Source organism: Atta cephalotes, assembly GCF_000143395.1.
Source record: "Atta cephalotes unplaced genomic scaffold scaffold00004, whole genome shotgun sequence".
Lineage (NCBI taxonomy): Eukaryota > Metazoa > Arthropoda > Insecta > Hymenoptera > Formicidae > Atta > Atta cephalotes.
The window spans coordinates 2,908,522-2,919,354 of NW_012130068.1; the positions used below are offsets into that span (position 1 = coordinate 2,908,522).

At 28.5% G+C, this 10,833-nt stretch overlaps 2 protein-coding genes across 2 annotated transcripts in view; both read right to left on the reverse strand.

The window, feature by feature from the left end:
* Window positions 1–2,614: 2,614 nt before the first annotated feature.
* Window positions 2,615–4,234, reverse strand: LOC105625915 (splicing factor U2af 38 kDa subunit-like). The gene is made up of 5 exons (XM_012207224.1): window positions 4,191–4,234; window positions 4,017–4,104; window positions 3,603–3,669; window positions 3,228–3,516; window positions 2,615–3,151 (listed from the first exon to the last, which is right to left on the reverse strand). The coding sequence occupies exons 1-5, from the start codon at window positions 4,232–4,234 to the stop codon at window positions 2,917–2,919; spliced, it is 723 nt and encodes a 240-aa protein (XP_012062614.1). The 3' UTR covers window positions 2,615–2,916.
* Window positions 4,235–5,675: 1,441 nt separating this feature from the next.
* Window positions 5,676–10,833, reverse strand: part of LOC105625916 (acyl-CoA synthetase family member 2, mitochondrial) — a 9,520-nt gene continuing 4,362 nt past the window's right edge. The window contains exons 4-8 of the mRNA XM_012207225.1: window positions 9,343–9,552; window positions 7,916–8,050; window positions 6,714–6,827; window positions 6,385–6,621; window positions 5,676–5,975 (exon numbers count right to left, since the gene is read on the reverse strand). Of these exons, the coding sequence (XP_012062615.1) occupies window positions 5,676–5,975; window positions 6,385–6,621; window positions 6,714–6,827; window positions 7,916–8,050; window positions 9,343–9,552 (996 nt within the window). The remainder of the gene's footprint in view (window positions 5,976–6,384; window positions 6,622–6,713; window positions 6,828–7,915; window positions 8,051–9,342; window positions 9,553–10,833) is intronic.

Sequence of the window (10,833 nt, forward strand, 5' to 3'; positions counted from 1 at the left end):
CTTGTCTATTTGTCTAACTACTCATCTATCTATCTATCTATCTATCTATCTATCTATATATCTGTCTATTTCCATCTCTCTCTTCTCTCTTTTTTTCTCTTTTTTTCCTTTCTACTGCCATCGTCTGGCGTACAGAAACGAGTCTCTCCTTTGTGACTAGGATGTTCTGGCGGATTGCCAGGATTAATTATGGTATACTGAACTCTCGGATGGACTATCATGCTCAGCTCCAACTCAGCTTTCAATTTGCAATCCCGCGTATCGACGTCCTCGAGAATATTTCTGTACTTTCATGAAATCTCAAGTATCACGCGCGACTGAGCAAATTTCTCGCAGAATTTATTATATAGAGAAAAGAACATTTAGTTGATAGAATTTCGATTTAATATCGGAATTATTAAATTGAAATTAACTAAGAACATTCTCTCTAATTGATATCAATTAAAATTGTCATTTATGATTATCTATAACAATCTTCATCTTCTTTTCAAATTCATAATCATATTATTGCATTTAGGAAATTTTTTATTTATAAATTAATTATATGATTTTGGAGAAAAGAATTTTAAAAACTATAATATTGGGTTGTCCGGAAAGTTCGTGCCGACTAACCTATATAATTTAATAAATGTATACTAAAATTTAAATCTTCTGCGTTTCAATTTTCCTTCAAAATCGGCACGAACTTTCCGGACAACCTAATAATTTTATTATCATATTATTTTCGAGAAATAGCGTTGTCAATTGCTTTATTAAATGAAAATTGAGCCTTTTCTATTGTTAAAAAATTCGCAATCGCGGTCAAAGAAAATCCAACCGTAAATTTTCAATAATATAAAATTTGTTATGGTATATATTCAGTATACGGGATATATTTTTTATGGATTCACATTGAAATCAACTTGGAAGTGCGATAACATTTACGGACGCGTTTTATTTAATGTATGATGTTACAAAAATATATGGAAATATCTGAAAAAACACTGTATTCGCTGTAATGTATTATAGCTAAACCATGACAGACGACCGCGATGCATTTACCGCTCATCCATAATCGAATTTCACGTATGGACGCAAACGAATAATTATGTACATGTTTAACGGAATCGCCCATGTTTTATGTAGCTGTATTACAGCAGAATGTAAACATCGCGGGCGTTTTTCTCAGCACGAATGTGTTGAACATTAATAAAATCGGCTACAACTTGTCGCATATTGATTTTTCTGGTCAGAATTATAATTTTTTTTGTTTTCCAAGTAAAGGGCGATAGCGCAAAATCGATGGAGATAAATCTCGAAAGCGAGATAAACGATGGCACAGTGAGTGCATGACAGCGAAGAAAACGGACATCGGTATTCCGATAGCCGTCCGAAGAAGAAGGCAGGTGTTCATCGGAGGCAGCTGCAATCACGACCACCATCTGCTGCAGTAATGCACGCCCGTTCGGGCGTCTTGAAGCGAGGCAAGAGGCCCCGAGAGTCCCGGCAATTAGGCCCAGCCGAAACACGTGCCCGGTTCGGATGAACCGATTTCGAGGAGAGACGTGATTCTCCTTGAAAGTGCGTTTTTTCTCTCTTTCTTTCTCTCGCTTCCTCTCTTCCTGCTGCATTTTTTTTCTTTCCTTTTTCCTTTCTTTTTTCCACTACCTTCTAATTTTTTTTCTTGCTATTCTTGCTTGGCTGCGCGCGCGCCCGTTGCACCTTCGCGTCATCTTTCAACAACAACTTGTTGAGCAACAGTTGGTCGGCACGAGACAAGGAATATGCTTGGGTACCGATTAAAATAAGAATAAAAAGGAATAAAGACTTGGCTCGCGCGAACAGCTACACTGCGCGAAGATTGCAAGCTACTACTATTAAGAAAGAATCTACCATTTACATTGGAAATTATTCCAGAAATTTGTTTACCTTATTACAAGTATCTTGGAATAAAATCTATACAAAAATTTTATTGCAATTGAATATCGAATAACATGATATAACTTTATAATATACTTAGAAATCTATATCTTTTTTCTTATAATTTGTATAAATTCTTTCTTAAACAAATTAATTTTTGTAAAAAACGCTGTTTCTCAAGCAACAATTCGTGAAATCATTTTTTTATGTAAGTAATAACACCTGAAAATAAAACTTTATGACACAAGATACTACAAGTGACATCTTGTGGCAAATGTATAAGTTTCTAGTAGAAAACATCGAAAAAGAAAATTCAATAAAAAAGAATTTTTATATAGATTTTATATATAAATCCCTATTTTTGTTTTGAATACTATTTCAAAAATATTATTAAAATAATTAATCGAAATGTCAAATATACTAATTATTTCAAATATAATAATTATTTCATTGAGAAATACATTACAATTTTAAAACTTTATTACTCACTTAAAAAATAAAAAAGTGTAAGTGAATATGTACAAAATTGTGATGAATTACAATATGTAATAAATATATATAATAGTTTTATTATCCTTAATATCTTTTTTTTTAATAGAAAAGGAAAATGAGGACACCAATAAAATATTTTTCAATATTTTAATGCAAAAACGAAAAACTTGAATACATTAACTATTTTAAGGAATATGCATACACAAAAAATTACATCTTATAAAAATACAATACTTTATTTTTGTTTTACCTCAGTGAATCGGTGCTGCCGCCTTTATCATTATTACAGAACTCGAGTCACAATACCACAGTAAATCGACACAGGACAATGATAAAATATTGAAGAAAAAAAATTAGGAATCAGACATGAAATCTTTTACGCAAACTTCTAACCTATTATTTGTTTAATAAAGAAATAATTTTGTGTAATTTATTCAAATATCAAGAATTAAACGAAATTGGGATAAACAGATATATTAACAAGAAACTAAATTTAATTATAGATGAGATATGAATAAAATTTTATTAATAGCGACCGGATCGACCATCTCTGCCCTTCTCGTCTCTTCCCTTACGTCGATCTTTGGATCTGGATCTTCTATCTCGGGATCGGGACCTCCTCCTACGTTCACGACCTCGCGACCTCGATCGCGATCTTGATCGACCCTTACTCTTCTTCCGGCTGTATAAATATCGGCGAAGATCCCGGGAGATCGGCTTCAAGTGCATGAAGTTACAAAATCCAGAGCGCGTGCACTCGCTAGATCCACACAATTTTCGTATACAATTTCATACCTATTTATTATGTACTTTAAATCGTGTTAGCTCACAATTACCCCATTTCATATTGACGACAGCAGGCCTCACGAAAATCGGTAACGGGTGAAAGTTCGGCGTAAACCGGTCTGCCACCGAACCAACGATTATTCAAATCATTGACTGCCCTCTCAGCATCTTCCTCTCTGCGAAATTTAATGTAAACGTTTCCGACCAAGTGATCGCCAAGATTGTCGCACACGTTCATCTCTTCAATCTCGCCATACTTGTCTTCACATTCGATGAAAACATCCTCGAAAAAATTGTCATAATGTTCTTGCATCTCTTCGTCGGATACGTTTGCAACCACTGTCGTAAAATATATTCCGAACTACATAATCCTTATTTCGTACAGTATAGAATATTCTCATTAAAACTCAATATAGTGTACTTACAGTGAGATCCATCTGCGCTTTTTGCAGAATTCTGAGGGTTTACATAAAGATTCTGCAGTAGACATGTCTGAAGAACACAAACTTTGCATAAACGATGTATCGCGTGATAATAAAGTTAATTCTATTAATTTCTTGAATCACTTAAACATTTAATTTGCATTAAAGTGTAATGTGTTTAAATTCTCAAGACAAATACTGGTATAAATCCTTATACAAAATTACCACAGTCCCTGGCAGAGTAACATACTTAACCGACAAAGTTGTTTGACAAAAGTTATATCTTAATGATAAGATATAAATATGTCATTAAAAGCCTTATACACATCTATATTATATATCAACATTGAGATATGCAAATTATTGTAATCATAAATATAAAAATATAAAATATGAAAAAAGATGAGTAAATCTTACTTGACTAAAAGTTGGCTTGTTGTGAATTCGCGAACATCGATCTCCATGTCGACAGGCGCCTATCTTGAAATAAAACGAGCAATTGACTCTGCAAGAGAAATAAATGAAGTTTATCATGATTATAACCTATTTCGTGTAAACCAGCGACATATAAAATATGGATTTTACGCTTACTTGTCCTTCTCAGTCCCGAAAATTGATGCCAGATATTCAGCCATGGCTTGAAACTCCTCTGACTGAAGCGTGTCACAATTATATCAGGAAAAAAACAGATATTTCCGCTTTTAAATACCCGGCAACATATCGAGTACGATCCGACCATAAATATATCGAAATACTGTTTTACCGACAGGGCATTGTCAATACAGCGAATTATAGGTCTGTTCTTTTTAGCTTCTTGCATGATTCCTCTTTCTTCCTTTTCTCTCTATATTGGAGAAAAAAAGAGAAAAAATGAACCGTACAAGAATTTTAGTTAAAAAGAACAGGCCTTATAGTTCAAAGTTATATATTATACCGTATACTTCAAGGCTATATTCTAAACGTTTTTCGAGAAAAATTTTATTCGAAGAGAATGTTTTGAAATTTAGCCCAAGATTACATTTACATGGAATATGTAAAATTTAAGTTTACACGAATTTTTTTATGTGCACAAGCGAAGTAAAATATATAAATTATTAAATTGGGTTTTTTTTATATGCGTGAATTCTGAAATATTTCTAAGATTTAATTGTATCATTTTTGATGAAATTTTAGAAAATATCGAAAAGTTTAAGGTTTTTTTTTTCAGAAATTATATAGAAAGAGAAATCTTAGAAATCTTAAAATATTTCAAAATTCATATATGGAAAATTGTAAGAACAAAAAAGATTTTCTCAGTATTTTCTACAAAATGTTTCGATTCATACAAAAATTCTGAAAAAAAATTTAATATAAATTAAATTAAATTGATTAGTGATTAATTATAACTTATTTTTTTTTAATATTATAATCAACAATGCTATTAATATTCAAAACAAATAATTAATTACTTATACAAATTTAACACTTATGATACAATATTAAATTTTTCTAAGGGTATAGTTTATGTTGTATACGAGATATAAATTATTATATTTTATATGTGTAAATGTACAACTCTTGTAATTAACTTACACATAATTAATGTATATTTTAATTAAATATAACTTATATCTAAATAGTTAATAGTAATATTTAATAGTGCATTAAAATAAAAATTTCGTATTAATGTTTAAAAAATAATTATTTTAATTGTTTATTCTAATAAACTGGTTAGTATGTATTTCGACATGTGATCGTAGAAGATTGAAAATATTTTTTAGCGCCTATTAATATATTCTGCTTACTATTTATATATAATTTTATTCTCATAGTTCATAGCCCTTCTCAACATAGTTTTAATTTAAAATATTTCAACAATAATAAAAATAACAATTAATATTTCTATAAACATATAACATTATTGATAACAATATTTCTTGTAATATTATAACACGTAAATTCTTAATATATGTAAATCTTAGTTTCGTCGATTAATTCCTTAACTAATTCTTTAGCTAAATCTCGCGATAAATCTAATTAAATTTTTAATTCCTTTTTTTACTAATATTTTTTTAATGTCCTATTATTATATGTTTGTTATGAAAGTTTTGGAGTTTTTGGTATTACATTACTGTCTTCCATTTGTTCCCTTAGACGAAATTTCTGAATTTTTCCGGTATTAGTCTTTGGATATTCATTTACGAACTGTACATAACGCGGTATTTTAAAGTGCGCTATTTTACCTTTACAATAATCTATTAATTCTTCCTTTATCATCTTCGCACTGTCGCGAAGTTGAATACACGCACAAAGTTCTTCTCCATACACTTTGTCATATGCTCCTATAATTTGTGCCTGTATTACTTTGGGATGGGTCATCAGAAAATCTTCGATTTCCTATGATAAAAAAATTTGAAATTGGTAAAGTCTTCGAATTGAGTTTAAAAAATTTTTTTATACGTTTTTAATTTCTCAAAATTAAGATTACATATAAATTATTTGGAGTATCGATAGTAACAGAAATTAATCTCTCTTTGAGAAATTTAAATCTTAAGTAGAACAAAAGTCATTATAATATCAAAATCACTTTAAAATTATTATTAAAAGTTATTTTTTAAATTACAATTCATTTTAACATCATTTTGAAGCTGTATGTGTTCTGCTTGAGATATTGCTATTTTTTAAATAGAATTTATAAAATATCAATGTTATTTAATGTTTTTAATTCGACTCTTCACTGAAAAATAAGATGTATTAAATAATAAATGAGTAATATAAATCGTACACTATGAATCATGATACTCACCTTAGGGAAAATATTTTCTCCTCCCCGAATAATCATATCTTTGAGTCTTCCGACTACAATAGCGTATCCATTTTCTTGTAAGACAAATTGGTCGCCCGTTTTCAACCAGCCATCCTTCGTCAAAGTCTTTTTCGTATTTTCTTCATCGTCCCAGTAACCTAACATTGTGCTGTAAGCGCGAATCCAAAGTTCGCCAGGTTTTCCAAAAGGGACGGTCACACCGTTTTCATCGACGATCTAATCGGCAAAGTATAAAAATATATATATCATAAAATGTTAAAAGTCAAAGTTAGAGAAAACTATTTTCAGAATAAAAAATTGACGTATACCATCGTTTCAGTATGATTCGCCAAATGACCAACAGTAGTCTCGGTAAGATATTTATCTTCTCCACGTATCGACTGAAATACTATAGCTGTTGTTTCTGTAAGGCCGTATATGCTCTGGAATTGAAAATTTATCTCACAATACAAGGACTTATATAAATAAATACATAAATAAATATATAAATAAATATATATATATACAAATATTAAATGATCAGAAGTAATATACTATAAGCCAAGCTGGATGTCTTTTATATTTATAAAAATATTAACTGAAATATATAACTGCAATAATAATGTTTTGAGTATTAAATCAGTTTCAGTGTAAGGTCACTTGATAAATATATATATAAATTAACGATATAAATCAGCATAATTAATATAATTAACATAAATAACATAATTAAGTTAATCTTAGATAACCAAACGTGATTAATCATATCGAGCAAACTAATGCACTGCATGAGTATTGAATAATTGTTGTTTATTTACCGTCGTCATATCAAGTATCTTATCGTATTGCGCAACATAATACAATAATTATATAAGTTATATTTAGTTGAATTTTGAAAGCAAACAGTCAGAAATATTAGTATGGTATTAAAACATAAATTACAAACAATTCTTTAACGCTCGTATAACTTTCAAACAAATTAATAAATAGTAACTCAAGTCAATAATTAAACTTAGATGAGTTATAATTAGATGAGTGTGCGTGACAAAGCAAAATTTATTATTTCACAATATAATTTTCCATCGATACATTTTGACTATACTTAGTCCTCATCAGTCGCAGAAATATAATTATCCCATATAAAAAAAATTAAATTAACATATTTAAAAGATCATCTCAACTTCGATTTTTAATAGTCAATATAAACGCAATCATATTATATTTAGTTAATTTATCGAACAATAAAACATAGTGATAATGAATCATAATCCAACCAATTCATCGGTTAACAGCGAGAAAGGGCAGTGTGAGTAAAAGAAACTGTAATTTTATTGGAAATAAAATTTCTAATAAAATTACAGTTATAGATTGATGTCAAATTATATAAAATAATTGTACGTGCGTCTTTAATATTATTGATAGATAAAACGTGATACGATATCATATAATACTACTCAATCATATAATAGCATCATGATGAATAATTATTAAAGCTGAAGAATTGAAAAGCCATGACTTTGATTGAATTTACCATTATATCATTAAAGCCTAGCACGTCTCGTATTCGTTTGAAGAGTTCAGAAGACGCGGGTGCACCACCGGTAATTCCTGCCTGAAGACTGTCTATTGGTAGCTGTAATCGTTGCTGTGCCTCGATTAAGTTTACCTAACATATATAAAACTTAATGAAAAAATTAATTTTCTATAAATTTTTGAAAAAAATGGAGACCGACATCATAATCATGAATAAAGTTTAAATTTTATGTTTTAAACTTCTTTAAATTTTATATTTTAATCTAAATTGTAAATGCAATAATAATGAAAATTGTCAATGTTAAAGAATGAGATTATTTTACTTTATCATTATATAAGATATATCGAAAGTAATATAAATTGTACAAAAGATAAAACTTTTGCGAGAACATATAAATATAAATAAAATTTAGTTTAACGATATTTATTCAACAAGTTATGAATTACAACAAGTTTTATCGATTTGAAATTCCGCTCAGGAAGCATGACCAGCGATTACTCATTGCATTTTTATTTTTACGGCTCCCAGTTCTAACTTTACTATTAATAATACTATTAATAATTAACTAATAACACATCATCAGAATAATGATTATCTTAACGTCATAGTTAAATGCATCAGGACTGATAATGTTATTTTATAAGAATAATGCGTTACTGTTAATGTACTTTTCATAAAAAGTAATTATTATCATTACTCATTATATGAAATCGTTTCTTCAATCAATTTTATAATATTCTTTAAAAGAAAATAAATTCCCGTTTGAAATATATACATAATAATTTCTTAGTTTTTCTAAAATTTGTGACAAGTACATTTTAAGATTCTTATCAAGAAAATATTTTTTATTAAAGATATATAACCGTTACTTAAAAGAAAGAAAGAAAATTGAATAATTATTTTTCTTAACGATAAAATAATATTTTTCTGTGTGATATAAAGATAAGGGAAACTAAAAATAACAATAAAGATAAAAGTGACTGAATTCGTTACTATTATTATAAAAACTACAACAAAAACGTAAACAATAAGTGAATCAGCCAATCACAATAGAGAGCAATTTGACACAATTTAAGCAGTAAACGGATCGGTCAATTACAATAGACGTAAAGCAACAATGTAAGCAGTAGCAAATCCAAAATTGATTTACTTACTACTTACGTCTTATTATTCCAATTTTGTGTGTGTATTATAGTCTCAAAATTGTGATGTTACCGTTATCATTACAGACAGAAAAAAGTAACAACCATATATTAAAAAAATAATAATGGTAACAGCGTTAGAGTAATGCGCATTACTTCCCAACTCTGAAATACATTAATTATACAATCTTTAAAATCTTATCGTGGAATATGCCACTTGCAACTATATCGAACGGAAATTTTTCAAACAATCTAGCATGCATCTATTTTGTTCTTGCTTACCCACATAGTTGGCGTTCCATATGTTATGGCACACTTTTCTTGTGCTATTGTCTTCAAGGTTTTTACTGGATCGAAGGAGTGTTCTTCTATAACGAGGGTGTTTCCCGTATGAAAAACAAGCAGTTGACCCATTACCATACCAAACGCATGGTAAAGCGGCATATTTAAACATATTTTGTTCTCGATAGTTATGTTCGCCCGTCGCGCAGACTGCCAATAGAGAAATAAAACGATTCTTTCTTTAAGATATAAAACAATAAGCACGTACTTCACTCAATTTAGATGTGAAACTTGTTAGATTAATAAAGAAACTTTGTTAGTAAAAAAGACACTTTAAATTATTATCATATCTTTCTATAAAACACAAACTATCAATAATATCAATGTTATAATTTTCTATTCAACAATGAGTTATTAGAACATATATTATATTCAGGATTGGGTAGTAACTAGTTAAAACGTTAAAAGTTAAAAAGTTAATAATTTTTAACTTAACTTAGTTAATTTTAAATGCATTAAATTTTAATTTAACTAAGTTACTTTTAAACGTTAAGTTACTTTTTAACTTTTTTTTAAGTTAAAAGATTTTTTTATCTCTTTTAAATATCTTAAAAAATAATAAGATATAATAAGATTAAGGGTATATATTTGTAATCTGTTCATATTTTAGGACCAGCTTAAGTGATTTCTTAAGATGCTAATACAGCCTCTGATTGATTTATGCGATTATGCCATAAACCTTAGTCTGGATCTACAAGGTTTTAAGCCGTAAATCATAAGAAATTGACCAATTACAGTCAAATATTCTTCTCGCATTCGATTGTAATTGGTCAATTTCTTACTGACATATTAAAGAGTAATCACTGATCTTCTCTATGTGCTGGCTATTTTTTTAAAGTTATATAAGTTATATAACTTCTATAGTTATATCGTTATGTGTTATATATTTATATCACATATGAAAAAATTAAAAATTTAATTTACTTAATAATCTATATTGTAGTTATTTAATCTCATTTTAAGAAAAATTAGAAAATGATCTAAAAAATAATTTTTTCAAAATTAATTTTTTTTTAACTTAAGTTAATTCAATATTGATTTAACTTACGTTAAGTTAATTTTTTATTCTTTCAACTTTTAACTTAACTTTATTAATTTTACTAACTTTATTAATTTTGTAAAGCCATTAACTTTATTCAATTAAAAAAAAACATTAACTTACTCAACTCTGATTATATTATATTTGTATTATTTGTATTGAGTAGAGAAATTATAAATTATATAATATTGATGTATCTATTGTTAATTTGTGTTTTTGAGAGAGAGAGAGAGAGAGAGAGAGAGAGAGAGAGAGAGAGAGAGAGAGAGAGAGAGAGAGAGAGAGAGTAGAGAGAACGTAAACGTAAAACGTAAACGTAAAACGTAATAAACGTAAAAACGTAAAACGTTAAAACGTTAACGTTAAGTTACGTTAGTTACGTTACGTTACGT

What these genes read in the sequence shown, in the direction of transcription:
- LOC105625915 (XM_012207224.1), bottom strand. Translation starts at nt 4,234, where the DNA reads ATGGCTGAATATCTGGCATCAATTTTCGGGACTGAGAAGGACAA. An exon ending in TTCGGGACTGAGAAGGACAA is followed by an intron (nt 4,105 to 4,190) that starts GTAAGCGTAAAA and finishes TTTCTCTTGCAG; the next exon opens with AGTCAATTGCTCGTTTTATT. An exon ending in ACAAGCCAACTTTTAGTCAA is followed by an intron (nt 3,670 to 4,016) that starts GTAAGATTTACT and finishes TGTGTTCTTCAG; the next exon opens with ACATGTCTACTGCAGAATCT.